This window comes from Acomys russatus, chromosome X (assembly GCF_903995435.1).
Source record: "Acomys russatus chromosome X, mAcoRus1.1, whole genome shotgun sequence".
NCBI lineage: Eukaryota > Metazoa > Chordata > Mammalia > Rodentia > Muridae > Acomys > Acomys russatus.
The window spans coordinates 13,921,693-13,942,582 of record NC_067169.1 but is presented as its reverse complement, the minus strand read 5'-3'; the positions used below and the strand labels follow the sequence as shown (position 1 = coordinate 13,942,582).

Here is a 20,890-nt window from a genome sequence, read left to right as displayed (position 1 = left end):
TGTGTGTGTGTGTGTGTGTGTGTGTGTGTGTGTGTGTGTGTTTAGGCCAGAGGATGTCACTGGTGCCCTCTTCTATTCTTTTCTACTTTACTACCCTGCAGCAGGGTCTTTCACTGACCTTACAGCCTGTGACAGTTTTGGCTCTGCTGGCAGACAACAGGCCCTAGTGATGCTCCTCTGTCTTTCATCTCCAGTGCTGCAATTACAAGCACATCTGACTTTCTACATGGCTGCACTGGATCCCAACTCAGCAAGCTCTCTTACTCATGAAGCCATATATTCAATCTCCCCCAACTGCAATAAGCTACAACCACTCATACTGCTGCATTAGAGGTTGTATTTGGCTTTATTATAGCTCACATATCAATTTGCCTTTGAGTGCTATTATACTATTTTATTTAGAGAACTTTCTAATAGAACACAACCATTTATTTCTACTTGATTTTTATGTTACCCATGTAATCCATTTTACATATGCTATGCATCCCAATACAAAGTAGAGATAATGAAAAAAAGTTATAGTCTTTTTTTATTTTTATTTTTTTTAGCTTTGGGGTATCTACAGATGTTTTTATTTGGCCTTTTTTTGTTTTTTGTTTTGTTTTGTTTTGTTTTGTTTTTCGAGACAGGGTTTCTCTGTGTAGTCTTCTTGGCTATCCTGGACTCGCTTTGTAGATTAGGCTGGCCTCAAACTCACAAAGATCTGTATTTGCCCTATTTTTGAAAGATACTTTTGTTATCTCCCCAGATTATTAGCTCTGTTCCCTCAATCCCTCAGCCAGCTTTGCTTCAGAACTCCCTCCCATGCACTGCTTTGGGAACTCTCTGAAAGCAGTAAGGTGGGACAATTATACGCATGACTGTCTTTGCCTATTCTCTCTCTCTCTCTCTCTCTCTCTCCTCTCTCCTCTCCTCTCCTCTCTCTCACTCTCCTCTCCCTCCTCTCTTCTCTCCTCTCTCTCTCCCCTCTCTCTCGCCTCTCTCTCTCTCTCTCTCTCTCTCTCTCTCTCTCTCTCTCTCTCTCTCTCTCTCTCTCTCTCTCAAAGATCTCTGTCCTTTATTGCTTGATGTCCAACCATTCTCCTATAGAGCCCAAGTTTCATAGTTATATTTAAAGCCATTTTCTTTTTGTTTTGAAAAAATGATTATAATGCATTTATTACACAGTGTATTTTTACTTGTTACAAAATAGAAATACTCATGTGTCAAGCTTCTTTATGTATCTACTGACTGGTGTTTGATTAATACCAAAATTAATACTAAAACATTTAAGTAGTTTTTAATTAAAAATATTTAAACTAATATATATGCATATTATATATATCATACATATTAATGAAGACCACATGGGGTTGATGCATGTATACATTGTATAACATTTAAATTAGGTTAAATACTTCATCTCTTCAAACACTTCATATTTTAATATGGTTTTTTAAAATTTAATCACTTGACATCCTGATAACAGCCCCTTTCCCTCCCTCCCACAGTCCTGCCCTCATGTCTCTTCCCTCCATTTCCCCCTCTACTTCTTTTCAGAGAGGAGGGGCCCTAAGGGGTAGGAACCCACCCTGGCACCTCAAGTCACAGCAGGGCTAAGTGCGTCCTCTCCCACTGAGGCCAGACAAGGCATCCAAAGGCAGGCAGTAGAGCCAGAGACAGCGCCTACTCCTACTATCAGGGGACCCACATGATGACCATGCTGCACATCTGTTACAAACGTGTAGGAGGCCTAGGGCCAGCCCACGCATGCTCATACTCTTTGGTTGGCGGTTCAGCGTCTGTGAGCCCCCACGGGCCCAGGTTAGTTCAATTATTCGCTATTAAACGACAACCTTCCATAAACGTATTTTTGCAGTAGATCTGGTTGATTCTAAGAGTCACACTCTTTAGATTTATAGTCATGGGAACAGGAATGGAGCCCAGATTCATGCATCTTTAACAAGGTCCCTTTATAGGAAAGTGGCGTTGGGTTTGAAGAGGTTAGTAGTAGGCATTCAATTTTGCCTCTTTGGAGAATAACATTCTGTCAGCAAGCTTCATGGAGTTATTTGGGAATTTATGATCTAGCTTAATTAGAACCATGCAAAAATATATTTTGTGGCATGGCTCTAATTTTGAAGCTGTCAGAAGGAGTTAGGCAAGCATTGTGAAAAGTATGATTCACCAGAATGATTTTGGTCCTAACACTCAATTGTAATGTTCAAGTTTCATTTTCATTTTGTACAGTCAATCAGCATATATGGCTGCTTAGAGAAGTACTCTGGGAAAATGCCATAGATGAATGCGTATGTCAAACTGAGTTTCGTAAGGGAAATAACGACAAAACAGAGATTCCACGCTTAAAGCAAATAGGTTTCTATAGTAACTCAACTAACGCGAATGGGACCCTACTATGTGGCAGACACCCTTTTAGGCCTAGCAGGGAAGGAGCCAGACAGCATCTTCATTTGTAGGGAAATTGACTTCAAACCAATTGTAGTCAACATTTTTCATTTTGTTTTCCCCAAAATTTCTCTGCAGAGAAGTGATTCATGTTCTTTCTCCAGGGAATGTTCCGGCTCAGCTTGGGATGGGTATCTACTCCTAAACCTATCAATGCTTGAGAAATTGAGGGATGGCATATATTCCTGGTCTTTCATTGTTTACACAAGTGTCTTTGTCATTTCTAACTAACAGAGTTGCAGTTAATAGTGAAATAATTCTGAGTACAGTGTTACAAACTAGGAAAACACAGGGTATAAAGGAAGTGTATCACCCTTGGGGCATGTTTGTATTATAGAGTCCCCAGCAGAAAAGGTCATGTAGATATAATCTACACAGTAATACAGAGCTATGAAAAAGATAAGTGAACAGGCAAATAGCCATAGTAATTGTCATACAGTTATATTCTATGATTGTTAATATATATTTTACATGAAATAATTCCTATTTTCATGGCAGCCAGCGAAAATATATGCCACCATCAAAATCACATGAGTGAGAACAGCCTTTAAAAGGAGACTTTAAGGAGTGATTCAGGGTCATTTTATGCTTTCTGAAAAAACTAACTCAGAGACAGATGTGTGTACTTTTTCTCAATCTATGTAGTCAGCCCTAATCCAAAGGACAATCAATTTCCATTAGCTTGCTTCAGATTATATAATCACAAAATAGTTTGGGACTTCCCTGTGGCCCCTTACACCTTTCTGTCTGCTCTGCTTGATTGAACATTACCGGTTCCCGCCTTTCCGCAACAGCTTTCTAGCTTTGTTGTAAGTGGGCTTGTCAAATTGTGCTAAGCTCCAAATTTACCTGTTTTAAATGTGGACCACACTGTGCAAAGTGAGCTCCAGGAACGGACCACGTCTTATGTTACGTCACAGGTATCGAATGCAGTGATGTAGCACATGGACTTTCAATGTTTCCTCACCGGGTGAATCAAAGTATAAAATGAAAGGATGAAATTTTGGACTTTCGCAATTGGGAGGCACCTCAGGGTCATTTAGTTAGTGTGCTTCTAGAAGTGAATAACGTGATGTCCATGGATACAAAATGATGTGCACAAAGCCTCAAAAGGTGCTTCCACCTAGGCCCTTAAAATCAAGGGGTGCTAAGCCTAGAGAGCACCAAAGTGGGTACCTGATTTGCATGTCCCCTGTGTGCTGCCAGATAACGCTAAGGCAACCGACAAAGCACAATGAACAAGAATACACACAGCAGTGTCTAGAACTGAGGGCTCTCTGGAAATGCGGTCACAGACCTGCTCTTCTGTATTTCTTCCCTATCTGGAAGGCAATTGGTCAACTTCCTTTTTTTTGGGGGGGGGGGTTTCGAGACAGGGTCTCTCTGTGTTAGCTATGGTTGTCCTGGACTCGCTTTGTAGACCAGGCTGGCCTCGAACTCACAGTGATCCACCTGCCTCTGCCTCCCGAGTGCTGGGATTAAAAGGCGTGCGCTACCACGCCCGGCCTGGTCAACTTTCTTAAATCGGTATTTTGGTTTTGTTTTTTTTCAAGCTCTGAAGAAGAGATATAAAGACATATATTTGTATGTTCCCCATAGAAATGTGCTCCCATCTCTAATCTTGAAAATTGCCCAATATGCTGCCTCAATGTCACTATCTCTGTGCATTCAGTTGTATAAGCCTGAAGCTTAAAGGTTCATCCTTGATTCTTTTGTTTGTTTGTTTGTTTGTTTTTGAGACAGGGTTTCTCTGTGTAGCCCTGGCTGTCCTGGACTTGCTCTGTAGACCAGGCTGGCCTTGAACTCACAGTGATCCACCTGCCTCTGCCTCCCAAGTGCTGGGATTAAAGGCGTGCACCAGCACGCCCAGCGCTGATTCTTGCTTCTCATTGCAATCTACTGTTTGCCTACTGACTTACCTTTATTCATCCATTTCTTTTCTGAGCCAGCATCTCAATTAGCCCAGGCTGGCCTTGAACTAGTTGATTCTCTTACCTCCCCAGTGCTGGGGTTCCAGGCATGGGTTACCATGCCTAGCTCTTTCATTCTTTCTATCTTGATGTACATTCTGTTGGTTCTGAGTACCAGTTTCTCTTCCCTGTACCATAGCAGTGCCTGTTTTGTTATCTAGTCTCCCTAGACTATAATATAGTTTCCAGAGTGCCAGTTTTAACATGAAAACATGATCCAGCTCCATGTTTAAAACCAATCAACATGTTTCCACTGTTTTTAGGCTAAAAAACAGACACTAGGCTATACTGTTCTGTTCTTGTACGGTCCTAGCATCAGCACTTGCCATGCTCTCTGTCGGCCAGCCACACTGCTTTATTTACTACCAGGTTTCTGCATAGTTTCTTTTGTTTGCCTGAACCGTGGTGCCTTAGTTTCCCATCCTTTTTATCTGCTCAGTGACTACCCCAGAGCCCTTCCCTGATCACCTCAGTCTCTGATGCTCCCTAACTGTATGCCTCAGCATGGGAAAATGGATAAACAGGGTGGCGTAAAGGGAAGGAATTTTGTTTTAGTAACATTATTCAGGTCTCTGAATGTATCCTGAATGATTTTTCTTTGAATTTTGGTGAAAGCAAAAGATATGCAAAGTACTAAATTTTTTTTTTTTACTTATTTTTTACAATGTTAATACTTCAAATTCCCTCTTTCTTTGCTATACGAGATTTTTTTTTTTTTTTTTTTTTTTTTTTTTTTACATTCTTGGAAACTTGAAAAGTAATTGTTACAGTAGAGGTGTGATGGCCAGCATGTCTAAGACATGGTATTGGGCAGAATAATTCTTGGAGAAAAGCATAGGAGAACTGAAGATCTAGAAAATGATTTCTTTAGGACCATCCATGACCCATCTCCATCCTCCCTCCCTCCCTCCCTCCCTCTTTGAGTAGCAGTCTGTACAGAGTGAAGTCAGTTGATGGTAACTCAAGCTTTTCCTACTTACCATTGGTTCATCTGTGTTCTTTTGGAACTGAACCAGGCGGACTCTGGTCACATTCTCCATGTCCATGTCTCCGTTTGCACTTTCTGGAGAATCGCCGTTTAAATAGGGAGAGGTTGGGGGAGGTGTGACCCTTAATGCCTCATCACTGTAAACTTCATGTGCCACTACGTCATGAGTCTGAAGTAAGGCCTAGGATTTTTATGAGAATGGGAAAATATTATGGTACCATTCCAGCAGAAATCTGTTACATAAACACATGTAAAATCGCTTCTCAAAGGTATTTTTTCATCTAAAGAGACTGCAAATGAACTACACCTCTAAACTATGAAACCTCAATTTCTGTGTGACAAATTATCATGGTAGATGGATTTCCTTTTTAAAATGGAATGAGAAAGTGAGGGAGCAAATCAATGAATGGAGAGGCCCGTCAATTACCAGAGTTAGCAGTGTCATCTGATGTTAGGCTACAAAACAGTGTCTAACTCACATGTTCAACTCAGAGCTGATATGCTGCGATTTTAAATACTTCAGCAGAAAGAATTACTTATTTCAAAAAAACTAGCAAATTTGCACTGGAGCTTTAAATTGATATAAAATTTAAAAGACATTATGTAATAATTACTGTACTGAATAAATCTTTTCTGTGATATGAATGAAAGGATGAAATTAATATCGCCTACTAGTAGGTTCGGTAATGAATATGAGGGGGAAGCAGGGATCAAGGAGAAAAGATAACCTTTAGGTTCATATGACTGACTGGAAAATTACATAGTGACATCAATGGTGTCTACCATAATATTTTTATATAGCCTAATGGATGGAGATAATGTATAACATGATTTAAAGAAATAAGGTGAAAAGTGCACAGATATAGTTAAGACACAAATTTTCTAAAATATCACTGACATTATAGAATTCAAAATTAGAAAATTAAAAATTTTTTACACATTTTAATTTACTGTTTGTATATTTATGTCACACATGCATATGGACATCACAGGGGTGACCTGTAGGAGTAATTCTCTGCTTCTATCATGTGAGTCCTGGCAATTGAACTCAAGTTGTTAGATTTGGTGAAAAGTACCTTTACCCAATGAGCAATCTCACATCAAAATGGAAACCTTTGAAATGTTTTGTTCACTTTTTTAAAACTCTTGGATAAATCTTGACAATTATTATCATTGTTTGGAGATATCATTATCTCATATCTTCCAGGTTGGCCTTGAATTCACTATGGAGGAGGAAAGGATGACCTTGACCTCTGGTATACAGAGGACAACAAAGATTAAATGAGATCACAAACTCAGGAAGCTAAGCCAAGATTCGGGCAGACACAGGAGACCTGCGCAGGCCCAGTCTCCAGGGAAAGGACCTGTTTCATCAGGCCAGTGTGTATTAGGATACCACACACAGGAATAGAAAGTGGAAAATAGAGAAGGTCAACATGGATTTAAAGTAACTCAGGATGACTTTAACAGCAAAGGTGGGATTGGGATTCGAACTGAGCTCTGCATTGACACACCTCATCTGTAGAAGTGCGCTAATAAGACACAGAACTATATTTCTAAGTCATTACCATAAAATAGAATGGAATTAAGCCAGGCATGGTGGCACACACCTGTAATCCCAGCACTCAGGGAGGCAGAGGCAGGCGGATCTCTGTGAGTTTGAGGCCAGCCTGGTCTACAGAGTGAGTCCAGGACAGCCAGGGCTACACAGAGAAACCCTGTCTTGAAAAAAAAGAAAGGGTGGAATTAAACACTCTCAGAGATTTGCTTGAGTTTAGCCACTAAAACTTAGGAAAATTAGGGAGGAGAAATAGAAAATTGCTTCTTTTAAGATGATTACTTAAAAGGACAATGTTAAAGTTTGAGAAAAATGACATGTACAATGAAATAGCATGTACTTAAAAACTCACAGGTATCCATATGATACATATATTTCATTGTAACTATTATTTTAAATTAGCATCTAAAACAAATAGTTGTAATCTGAACAATAGTCACATTTTTCTTCCAGAGGAAAGTTAGTGGATTTTCACCTCTTTGCACATATTCCATATCTACAGCTCTGACTATTTTAAATGTGTTATATTCAGCATGGATTTCCATCTGTAATTATGCTTTTTTTCCTTCAGAAAAAAAAAATCTGTCTTATTTTTATTTATGTATCTGTGTCTATACACCTGTGTGTACATGACCTCGGAGGCTAGAAGATGTTGGGTCCCCTGGAGCTGGAGTTACAGCAGTTCTGAGCCACCTGACATGGGTGTTGATAACTGGCCTTTGGCCCTTTGGCAGAACAGCAGATATCCTCAGCCACAGAGCCATCTTGTCCACCCCTGAAGTTCCACTTTTCAATTGCAGATAAGTAGACAGCTGTGAACTTTTTTTCTACAAAAAAGTTTCTTAGCTATTTCAAGTTTCTAATAACTGGCTAAATGCAAGCACTATTCCCATTTTTCATAGAAACCAATGAAAAGAGTGCAGGAGTTCTACACGGTCTAAAACACAACCCCCTTGAGTCTAATCTCTGAAAGCACACAGTGAAAAGAAGACTCTTTCAACTTGTTCTCTGACCATGCATGCATTGTGGCACATGTGCCCCACTAAATAAATATAATGCAAAAACCGAAGCCAATTTTTTTTTTTTATTAAAAAGAATTGTCCTCAATTTTAGCTTTTTGTGGCTTAGGTAGCATAGAGTCCCAGTGAGTGATGCAAGAACTATAAGGAAGCAGATCCTTGTTTTAGGTCTACACAGCCCTCAAAGAGACACTTTACAAGCGGCACTTTTAGAACTGTGATACAGGGTCAACAACAATACCAAAAAAATATTTGCTATTGCTTGGGATTATAATCTTAGTCTGGTGCTAGAGTCATGAGCCATGATGACATTTCAGTCAATGATACACTACATAAACAACTTTATATTGAAGCTGAAAACTTCCTAGGGCCTACTGGCTTCATGGTACAATGCCTATCACATGGCTGTGGTGGTGTTGCTAATGCAAACCTACCGCACAGTTAGTCAGATGAAAGCATAATACATCCTGTTATCTATGAAACATTAGCCCTGAGAGCTATGATGTTATTGGCTTAGGTATACTTCTTATCATTATTTTATAGTGTGTTCCTTCTACTTAGGAAATGTTTATCATGGTAGCACATGTTTATTATCTTAATACTTGGGAGGCCAAGGCAGGGGGATCCTGAATTCAAGGTTAGTCTGGGCTACCTGGTGAGAGCCTACATCAAAAATAAACCATACCCAAGCTAAAAACAAAATTAAAACAAAGAACATATTTCCTGCAAAAATATATGTTGTATGATCCTGGTACATGCTGGTGTTTATGGTGGCTTCCGGTTTCATCATTTCTCTAGTGCTTGTTAAATTTTATGTGGTTTTGCTCATCATGAATCTAAGTGCCTCCCAGGACTATGCCATATTCATGCCTATACACTGTGCGCCCTGGTGTACACTAGTAGTCTATATCACCTAGGCTCTTGTAAGGACACAATGTGCGTACAATGACAAACTGCCTAGTGACATATTCTTCAAAATGCATCCCAGCAGTATCTGACTGTACAAGGATAAAAATACATTTGATGACACTAGCAATATTTTATGAAGGTTATTAAAAACTTATTGTGAAACTATAATTTACGTTTAGTGATGCATTACTTACCATGAAATGAGGCTGTGTTAAAATACGCTTTAGTTCCTTTGCATCGTTATTCTCAGGGTAACATGAAATTTCTTCCAATACCTAGAAAACAAATAAGATACATACTAGTACAAAATGATATGAGCTTTACAAAGCACGGAACTCCTTTAAATGAAAAATCATGAGTGTGGCTTTGTAGCATGAAAGGCAATTACTTTCAAAACATTTATTGAGTTCAAAGGTTATTAAAATATGAGAATAATATTGATAGTAATAAAAAGAAACAAATGCAATAATAGTTTATTTTCATGACCTCAAAACAAAGGTAACAAAAAACTAAAAAATGAAATGAGAAGTTTGTAACATATTTATTACAGGCTTAAATTACTTAAATAGTTTAATGAAAAAATGTCTTACAAATTCATCCCCCAAATCAATTTGTACTAAAAGTTAATTCTTGCCCTTTAACAGCAATTTTAACTTGCAATTTAACAGCCCTGCTAGTTCCTTAAAAAGATGACATAGGTTTAATGAAAACAATATACAAAAGTATGCTACTTAACTAGCATAATTAATTAAGAAAGACAAATAATTTTCCTTGCTGGCTGGTGGGAGTAATGCTGTTTCCACTCTTATCTTCCAACATAGAGAAGACCATGCTTATACCAAAGGCTCCTTTGATGAAATTCCAGTGAACCCAAGACCAATTCAAAAAGTTTAAACACCGTCATCAGCTTTTCTTCTGCACTCAAATTTTCCTCACCAATTAGGTATTAACATTTCCTCTGCATTGGTGAAAATGCTGCTTGCAAGTAAACTATTCTTAAAAACTTCTCCCTTTCACTCAGCAATGGATCTTAAGCATAATCCGGGGCTACCAGCCCACAGCAGGGCCTCTGTTTTTCTGAACAGGCACCTGTTAGTATTCTAACTGGAGATGGCTGGCTTTACAGAGACCTGTATCCTGCACTCAACTGAATTCTAACCATCTAGGATTGCCTTAGCCCCTCAACCAGAACTTCTGAAAGGGGTTCACTCTGTTACTAACCACAGGGAACAAACAAAACACACACACACACACACACACACACACACACACACACACACACACACCTCTCTCTCTCTCTCTCTCTCTCTCTCTCTCTCACACACACACACACACACACACACACACACACACACACACACACACGTACGGGTGTTTCCTATTCAACTGCCCTGTTAATGACTGGGGTTATGCAGCTGTTTCATATTGCTTAACGATATTAAAGTAGCTCTCTTTGGTGTAGTTTCAACTTCTCTTCTAGGAAACAAGGGGAAAGCATAAACTCTCTCTTTCCCTTTCTGCTTTCACGGCCTATGATCTTAAGTACAGAGTTGTTATTTCTTAAGCTAGGGGAAATTCTTCAACTATATAGTTAGGACAAAGGATTGTCCCCAGAGTGCTTCTGCTTCTGTCTATTTGGGTTTTGTCAAGATTGGGCAGTGACTCATGATTCCTGTCTGATAGTGTAATTCTTTCAAAGAATACTTGACAGGCAAACCAAGACAGATTTCCCTTACTCTAGCCTCATCAAGAGGGTAAGCCTGGCAGCCACCATGGTCCAACTTCTCAGGGAGTATATAAACATATACTATATATTTCAGCAACAGTCATGTTTAACATCTGCTGGGAAGCTGGATGGGGTGGTCCAAACTGCCATCCCAACACTGGGCTATATGTTGAGATCTTGTCTTAACAAAACAAATCCCAAAACAAAATCTGCTAGGAAAGGCATTATATCTTCCATTGTCTTTCATTTAGTAATCACATCCTATAAGAAATATTTTGAAAAGGAAATATTTGTACAAAACTTTTTAAAAAATCCAACAGTGAAAAAAAAAAACAAACCCAAGGTATTTACTAATGAGGTAGTTTCTAAACCATTCTAATAATAGGAAAAAATTACACAGTCATTGGGCTATATTTATAAAGACCAAATAGAGGCATAAAATGCTAATTACACAATACTATGCACAAAACATATTTTGATTGGCAATACATCAAATTCTATATGCAAATGAACAATGAAAAAGATACAAAAATGGAAACTATCGTAGGGTGATTGGATTCTGGGTGAATTTTGTTTTCCAAGCTCTCTGCAATGCCATGCTTCTATAATAAGCAAGTATGAAAAGGCTTATGGCAAACACTTTTATACAATGATTGTGTATAAAAATGACTTCTTTGAACTCAGTATATATAATTGTTATAGAAAGTCAATTAACTTCCACATAGTACCACATTAGAAAAGCAACTCAGATTTTTAATGCATGTCTATTTCTACCAAGTGCGGTAAAATAGCATTTAAAAAAGATAAAGACTATATTAATATGTTCATTCACACAGCAGAACCAGAAGGAGAAATCTGAGAACTGCTGTTGCTGAGACTCCCCTTCGCCCCGCATGGATGTTCAATGATAAACTTAGCAATTGGAATGTGAGTACGAGTCAAACTGTGATCCTAAAGAATGTGCCTCTTAACACGTACAAATGTCTTTAGTAAACAAAGGTAGTAGATGTGACGATGCTAAGTACTTTGAGAAAAATATGTCACTTACCTCTTTGGCTCTCTGTACAGCATCGCTTGGAGGATTCCTGATTTGCGGTGAAGACTTTGTGTTAATTTTGTCATATAGCTAAGAGGCAAAGGAGACAATCCAATCAATACTTATCATGTCTTACTACAGTTTATGGCTTTCTGTTTATTATTTCAACAGTCTCTTTCCTCATAAAAAGTCAGGGAGATGATGTCAGCAGGTCTTCTCTGTGATTGTTCATCATTCAAACAACTTATCAGAATGAGTTTCATGCATATCTTTTACAGTAAATGCTTTTAAAGACAGGAACCAAAATTCTACCCTTAGACATTAACATTTGTCAATACAGCAGCCATCCCAGTGCTTTCCTCCAGACAGAAGCAACATTCACTAATACGAATGTGATGTAAAATGAAAGAACAAATTCTGGCCAAGAGTCTGAAAGAATTTTTCACAGAAACCTAGATCTTGGGAAAGGGCAAGGCCAACTATTTCTAGGGAGGAATGTTCTCACAGAGGTTTCTGCTTGTCTTACTAGGACTATTCATTAACAGAATCAGTGCTGGAGCCTTCAGCAGGGTGCCAAGGACGGAAACTTGGTCTCTTTTGACTTTGTGAATTCAAGGAGTGTGAGAAGACTGAAAAAAGATCTAAATATATTTGCAATCCCTCTGCACAAACCTCAAAGATTCAAACGTTAACTTGCTAAAGGACATTTATTTAATTTGTCAGAGTAAATATACTGCAGTTTAGAAGTGCAACAAAAATGGTAGTTCTACATGAAATGGAATGGCCAGCTTTGCAAGATGCAAAGTTGAACGTCCAACCAATGCCTGGCCCAACTTGAGACTCGCCCCCGCCCCCACATGGGAGAGAGCTAATCCCTGACACTATTAATGATACTCTGTGATGCTTGCAGACAGGAACCTGGCATAACTGTCCTCTGAGAGGCTCCATTCAGCGACTGATGGAAACAGATGCAGAGACTCACAGCCAAACATTAGGTGGAGCTTAGAGAGTCTTGTGGAAGTGTCGGGGTCAGGACAGAAGGGCCCAAAGGGGACAAGAACTCTATAAGAAGACCAACAGAGTCAACTAACCTAGGCCCGAGGGGGGGGGGCGGCTGTGAAGACTGAAGACCAAATAGCATGCATGGTCTACACCTAGGCTTCCTACATATATTTAACTGATGGGCAGCTTGCTCTTCATGGGGTCACCTAGCAAGTAGAGTGGGGGCTGTTTCTGACATGGACTCTGTTGCCTGCCATTGGATCACATCCCTCTAGCAGAGCTGCCTTTCCAGGCCAGAGGAGAAGAGGCCGCACTCAGTTCTGATGAGACTTGATATGGGGGCTAGGGGCTCCCCTTTTCTGAGAAGGAGAGGGGGAAAGGGGGAAGAGGGTAGGAGGGTGAGACCAGGAGAAAAAGAAGGAGGGGGCTACAGTCCAAATGTAAACTTAATAAAAAAATAAACTTAATGTAAAAAAGAAAAGTACAAAGTTAAAAATGACCTCAGTTAGTCCGATGGCTTCTATTTCCTAACTTCTCTAAAACATCCTGAGATTTGGGGGGTGGTTTTGTCCCCCTTTTTTCTCTGCACACCAATGCTAGTCTAGAGGTGAAGTATCGACTGTAAATATTCATCCAATTATAGCTAGATGCAAGATGATTTGTAAATATCTATATCATACCATACATAAAAATCCCTAGGAAAGCATTAACAACTGACTAAGAAAAAGTGAAACTAAAGGAGGGGCCATTTTTTACATAATGCCACTGATTAAGAAAGTGCTACTAAATTGAAGACTGAATAAATAGTTAAAGCAGAACAGTAAAATGCTATTCAAAACATTTTATTAACATTTTACTATAGAACTGGTGATATGCTGTTTGACCAAATCCTTGGGGAACATATGTGGATGGTCTCTGTCTTTTTAAGGTTTCTATCTGTAGAGATTGCTCACTAAAATTTGGAATGAAAAAATGCACTTTTTAAGAGAAATTTATCTAAGTAAGGTCTCACTGGCTGGCCTGCAACTTGCCGTGTAGACCAGGCTGGCCTCTAACTTGTAGATATCCACTTGTCTTTGAACTCAGAGAGTTCTGTCTGCACTGCCTCCCAAGTATTAGGATCAAAGGTGTGTACCAAAATGCCCAGTTTACAGAAATAATGTAGTGATTAGCTCTTCAGACTAACCTATGAAAAGAAAGGGAATACTGAATATATAAAATATTAAAACAAAAACCTCAAAGTGAATGTCATCTGTTACAAAAAACAAAACAAAAAGACACTATCAGTGAATGAATGGATGAATAAATCCTGTAACATTATGCCTGTGGATAACAAGCTTTTTGTTGATAGTAAATACCATGTTGTGTTCTTAACATAATAAACAGTATGTACAGACAGTGGGCCTGGGAGATGGCTCAGTATATAAAGACACCTTCAGCCAAGCCTGTCAATATGAACTCGATTCTCAGGACTTACATGGTAGAAGAAGAGAACCAACTCTCCAAGGTTGTCCTCCAAAATCCACATGTGTGCACTCCCATTACCCCTCAACAAAACATGATTTAAAGAAATTAAAAAAAAAAACATTTAGTGGTGCTGGGTGTGTTGGCCATACACCTTTAATCCCAGCACTTTGGAAGCAGAGGCAGGTGGATCTCTGTGAGTTTGAGACCAGCCTGGTCTATATAGTGAGTTCCAGGATATAACAGAGATACTCTTGTCTCAAAAACCAAAATAACAACCACCACCACCAACAGCAACCATTTAGTGGGCTAGCAATGTGGCTTAGTGGGCAAAGATGCTTACCATCAAGCCTGAGGACTTGAGTTTAATCCCTAGAACCCACAATGGTAGGAGAGAACAGACTCCCATAAGTTGTTCTCTGACCTTCACACATGTACTGTGGCACACACACACACACACATGCACCCCAAAACCCACACCCACCCACCCACACATAATTTAAAAGACACTTAGTTAACCCTGATGTCAAAGTATTAATAACCAAAATTTAAAGAACTTAGATGAAGCTGGTCATGGTGGCCTTTAATTCCAGCACTCAGGGAGGTAGGCAGGTAGATCTCTGTGAGTTCAAGGCCAGCCTTGTCTACAAATTGAGACCAGGACAACTGCTGTTACACAGAGAAACCCTGTCTCAACACACACACACACACACACACACACACACACACACACACACACACTCTTAGATGAATAATAACAGTACGAAAGATCTCAAGGCCATTTAAAAGAATAGCAAACCTGGGAGGCAGAGGCAGGTGGATCACTGTGAGTTGAAGGCTAGCCTGGTCTACAAAGTCCAGTACAGCCAGGGCTGTTACACAAAGAAACCCTGCCTCAAAAAACAAAACAAACAACCCCCCCAATAATAGCAAACCTATTTCACTGCTTTCTAGATTTACTGCACTGTCACTTTACACTGTCTATACTGCAAATTCTTTACCTAAAAAAAAACCTTTGCCTTTTTTCTAACTAAAGCCTATTGCTGACACTACCTCCAACCCTTTCAAATATGAATAGTATTGCTATTTACATAACCAATAAATGCACACCAACTTTTACTTAGAGCAACAACCCCACCTCCCCAACTCCTGAACCTGGAGACTTGAGTTTTATTAACCTGCTCTTACTATGCCAAGTACAGTCCTCTAGCTCTTCTGTAAGTATAATTTCTTTTAGAAAAAATTTTTTTCTTGGTGTTAGGCACAACACTCAAGGCGTTGACTCTGCTAACATCTAAGAACTGTATGTCAGAATACAGTCTTGGAGTCTTTTAGCTGGTGCCTAGGAGATATTCTTGGGCCAAACTCTAGACCTAATAAAAGTATTCTTGTATGCTCTGTGGGCTTTTAAGAAGAAATATTCTATTCAGTACTACATTTTTTCGCAACAATAGTCATTCTAGTTGCCCACTTCATGAGATAGAACTCATATCTGACATTGCTTCGGTGACGTAAGAACCTGAGACTACACAGCCCAGGAGCTCAGGGACCCAGGGTAAACCAACTACTACAGTTCTCAAAAAGAAAAGTAGCAATGAAACGACTCCTATTGATATTCTTCTATATAGTGCCTTGTTCAGGCATCATCAGAGAGGGAACATCTGGCAGCAGATGGGAACACATACAGAAACCCACAGCCAGACATTACATAGAGAGACCTTGAAGCACACGGTTCTAAATGGGATGTCTCCATCAAATCTCTGCCCTCAGGGATCAGGGGGCTCATGGAAAAGGGGGCTGAAAGAGTTAAGAGCCAGAGGGTAATGGGGAACACCAAAACACAAGGCCATCTATCTACATCAACAGGATCAACATGCATGTGAACTCAGAGACTGAGGCAGCATGCACAGGGAGAAGTGGACACATGCTCCAATCTCTAACCCAGAAGCTACCTCCAATTGATAACCACTTGCAAAGGAAAATTTAGTGCGTTGTGCGTCTTGGTTTCTTTCTCTTTTTCAATTAATTAATTAATTAATTTGTTCGTTCACGTTACATCCCAATAGTAGCCCCTCCCTCTTTTCCTCCGAGTCCCACTCTCCCTCCCTCTTCCCCTGCATCCTGCCTCCCCTACCCCTCAGAAAAGGGGAGGCCCTTCCCCTACCTGCCCAACCCAGCACATCAAGTTGCATCAGGACTGAGTGCTTCCTTTACCACGGTGGCCTAGCTAGGCAGCCCCAACAGGGGGCAGTGATTGAAAAGCATGCAAGAAAGTCCTTGTCAGAAACAGCCCTTGTTCCCCTTACGAGGGGGCCCACATGAAGACCAAGCTGCCCATTCGGTACATATGTGTAGGGGGCCTAGGTCCACTCCATACATGGTCCTTGGTTGGTGTTTCAGTCTCTGTAAGCCCACCTGGGCCCGGATTAGTTTACTATGTAGGTTTTCTTGTGGAGCTCCTGTCCCCTCTGGGTCCTTCTATCCTTTCTTCCAGTCTTCCACAAGGCTCTGTGTTGGCTTCTTTAAAAACCTAGTTATGTTATGTGAATTTGTTTTTGTTTTAATCCCAGGTGTGGGACAGGAGGCTGCTTCACAGCAGGTGACTATGATTTGCCTCATGTACTAGCAGGGGACTCTGGAGAGGGCCTGTGGTGGCTGCTCCTCTCCCTGCTGCTTGCTGCTGGTTCACCCTGCTGCTGTGTTTGCTATTGCTGGTTTGCTGGATATTCTGACAATGACTACTGGACTTGCCTCAAGGAACTCTTACGTCCCTAATCAGCAGGTAGTAGCCTTTAGAAGTCTATGTCCCCTTGCTTCTAACCTTCTTTCTCTAGTGTTGGGGGTTTGGAAGGGATTAGGGTGGAATAAGGGGGTGGAAGTGAGGTAGAGGTATAAGAATCCAATAAAATAGATTTAAAAAAATATGCCAACAATTTAGTTTCCTCTAAGGGAGTCTCACTGGGTAAACAAACAACTCTCGAGTGTTAGCTGCATGCTCAGTAGTACATGGCCAACAGAAAACAAACTCAATGTCATCTTTGGAGGTTCCTTGTCTTACAATGTTGTATCAGGGCTTTTCCTTTTTCCCCCTTTTAAATTTTTTCTTATTATTTTTGAAGTATATATACTCTTCTTCTTCCTCCTCTTCCTCTTTTCTTCTTATTTCTTTTCTCTTTTTATCGTACAGGTCCTTTGTGTATACATTATGTCCCAGTTTAGTGTTTTTATGGGATTCCTGAGTGTGCAAATGAATGGGTCTGTTTCTTGTGCCTTCTCTTGGGCTCTTTTCCCTCTATGTGTTTGTTTTGTCCCATTTTGATGTGTTAGTTTTGGTTTTATTTGGTTATATATATTTATTATTATCCCATAGGAATCTGTTTCTAAAGAGAAACAGAAAGGGGTGCATCTGGATGGGAGAGGCAGTGGGGAGAAACTGGATGGAGTAAAGGGAGGAGAAACTTTATGGATATATTATGCAAGGGAAAATCTATTTTTAATAAAAAGAAAAAAATCACAACTTTGGAATGCTTCAAATTCAGAAATGCTCCAACATCTGAAATGCCCTGAAGTCTGAAACCTTTATAATGCCAAACTGAGTGGAAAATTCCACATCTGACCCCACATGAGGGGTTGTAGACAAATTCCAGGCACACTAAAAATGTTGCATAAAGTTATCTTCAGGTTGTGTGTACTGTACATGCTATATGGAACATATCTGGATTTTATGTTTAGACTTTGGTCCTAACCCCAAATTATCATTGTGTACTCAAATATTTAAAATTGGAGAAAAAAATCCTCAAATATAAAAAAACACTTCAGCTCTCAAGCATTTCAGATAAGAGGAACTCACCTTACATTATTAGGATTAATGATGACCACTTCTTTTATTGAGCAGTTACTAGATGCTAATTTCTAGTCAAAGACTTTAGTATGAATGTACCCACTTAACCTCAGCTAATCTTCCAACATCGGTGCCTCTATTATGCCCATTTTACAGATGAGAAAAACAGACCAACAGTGAAGAACCACAGTTCTAGCTGTGGGATGACTTCATGAGTGGTATGCACGTGCCTAGAGTCTCAACACTTTCTTGGCCATATTGTAAGGAAGGTGCTCAGATAAACTCCTCTGTGCCTTTGGTATGGTCTCTCTCTCTCTCTCTCTCTCTCTCTCTCTCTCTCTCTCTCTCTCTCTCTCTCTCACACACACACACACACACACACACACACAGAGACTGCACAGCAGTCAGTGTTCTTTCCACACTGGCTTAGGCCTTATTCTGCCTACAGAGGCAGAAGCCTGGCATGTATAGGAGTCACAAAATTGAGGAGAGCACACATTTGCTTTTCCCTTCCCCTTCTTCTTGAGAAGGGAAGAAAAGGGAACTGTTCCCCCCCCCCCCAATGCAAAGTGAAGGGTAGAGGACGTTCTAGAAAAGCTTGCATGGGAACTGGAAGTACCAGACAGGAGAGCCTTGGTCTCTGGCCAGGGCTTGCCGAGTTGTACCAACTTACAGGCCCACACTAGAATCCTTGGGGAGGCCCAACAAGTGATATTTTCGGTCTTAAGTGAAAAGTGACTAGTGTCTGTTTCTTTTATGCCTCACCTGGGATAGCCCACACTTGCAATACATATTAAGGAAAGAATGTATGCTTCTTGTAAGTCAAAGAAATATCTGTGACAAGTCAAAGAAATGTCTGTGAGGGTAACCTGCCCAAGGCTACTCTGATGGAGTCCTGCCCAAGAGGACTGCCTGCACAGAGCAAGAAAACCCAGAAATAGGGGCTATGGTAACACCATAGAGAGGAGACACGGATGTGCTGCTGAGGCTAGCTGTAGCCTGTGCCAACAATGCTAAAGCTGTGCTTTTGCAACTCAGGGATGCCTGCCACACCAAGGGCATCAACAACGAAAAAGGAAGTGGCTGTCTAATGTTCATGATTATAGAACACGCTGTGTAAGGGCTTATTTTTCTTCTCCATGACCTTTGAACTCTCCCATATAAGGTAGCAGGCCACAGTATGTGTGTGATAATTGTTTCCTCAAAAAAAATAAAAAGTTGAACTTGCATGTAGAAATTATAAATACATATTTGTAAAAAAATGTAGAGTACGACAAAAATAAACACAGTGGGAATACTTATTTTAGCTTGTTTCTTTAGGAACCAGATACAATTTCTATTTGATCCTTATAGGACACTAAAAATTTCCCCCCTGAAATTAAACACATTTTGATCATATTGAATTCTTCTGGGTATCTTTCAAGTCTTACTTACTAAATAAGGTTTCCTTAAGGTAGAGAAGACCTTAGATAGTAATACAACTCTATTCTTTCATTTTGAAGACAATGTTATAGTTTGGATAAATGTCCGCCTAGGTATTAAAAGGCTTGTTTGCCTTTTGGCACTGGTGTGAGGTGGTGGAACCTTTAAGAAGTGGGGCCTAGTAGGAGGAAGTTAGCTCACTGGGACTATGCTCTTGACGTGGATAATAGTATTCCATTCCCTTCTTCTCTTTGCTTCTTGCATGTCATGAGGTGGGCATCCTCTTCTGCTGAGATTTTTGCCTTCCCGTGGCCCAAAGCAATAGGGAAAACTGACTGAAATCTCTAAGATTGTGAGCCAAAATAAATCTTTCTTCCTTTTAAGGTGATAATTTCAGGTGTTTTTGTCATAGCAACTGAAAGCTGATCAACACAGAGGAGAAAACGAAGGTCTAGTCAGGTGAAATGCTATACTTAGGGTTATACAGGCAGCATAGCAGCTAATGGCAACTTGGCCTTCTGTCTCACAGCAGATGTCTTCAGACTATATTAGAACTTAGTAATACATAACAACTTGTGCCAGTGGGATGCCTTTAGTAAAATTTAGGGGAGAAACTGCAGAAAATGCTATTCATAGACCATGGAAAAATAAACTAAATATGATTTGGAAATTATTAGTCAATCACATGCTGGTTTTATTATTTATTAATATTAAGATCTTAATCTTATCTTGGCTAAATAGGAATGTTTTAGGTTTTTGGGGGGCTATTTGGTTTCTGTTACTACTATTAAAACCTGTTGTGTTCTGTAAAAGCAGCTATTAATGAATAGACATGACGGTCTTTTCTTTCTTCTTTTCTTTTCTTTTCAAGACAGGGTTTCTCTGTGTAGCCCTGGCTGTCCTGGACTCACTCTGTAGACCAGGCTGGCCTCGAACTCACAGAGATCTGCCTGCCTCTGCCTCCTCAGTGCTGGGATTACAGGCGTGCACCACCACACCCAGTGACATGGCTGTGTTTCAATAAAATGTTAATCAAACAGTGGCCAGCTGGATTTCGCTTTAGGGTGATAACTTGCAGCTTCTGCTCTAGAAAGCTAAATTCAGAGTCGTCTGGTAACACTAAAATATCTTTTGTTTTGTCATTTGCATTCCTTAAACCTGAAGATAATGAAACATATTTATAAGGTTGACATGCTGAAGGAGTTGGCGAAGGTGATAGAGGAAGATTTTCATGTTAATTTCCTAGAGGGAAAACAAGGATGTAGAACTCAATGACCATTTGCATTCTTTTTCTAAAGAAATTAGTTATCCAAGTTCAGCACTCTCTTTCTCTCTCTCTCTCTATATATATATCACCAAACCACATACATAGAATCAAGACAAAAACAAGGAAATGTGAACAGCTGCAAGGGAAGCAGGATGTCTCACACTGTGTCACTCCCAGACAGGCCTGCTCTCTGCCAGTGTTTGGCACTGGGTCAGATACGACCACACCCAGCTGCCCGGACAC

General features: G+C 40.0%; 1 protein-coding gene across 5 annotated transcripts in view; it reads right to left on the bottom strand.

Moving 5' to 3' along the window:
- The window catches only part of Cask (calcium/calmodulin dependent serine protein kinase), a 337,437-nt gene that overhangs the window by 42,295 nt on the left and 274,252 nt on the right, over positions 1-20,890 (bottom strand). For all 5 annotated transcript variants that reach the window (XM_051141460.1, XM_051141461.1, XM_051141462.1 and 2 more), the window contains 3 exons: positions 11,664-11,741; positions 9,084-9,164; positions 5,396-5,584 (listed from right to left, as the gene is read on the bottom strand). In XM_051141460.1, coding sequence (XP_050997417.1) covers positions 5,396-5,584; positions 9,084-9,164; positions 11,664-11,741 — 348 coding nt within the window. The remainder of the gene's footprint in view (positions 1-5,395; positions 5,585-9,083; positions 9,165-11,663; positions 11,742-20,890) is intronic.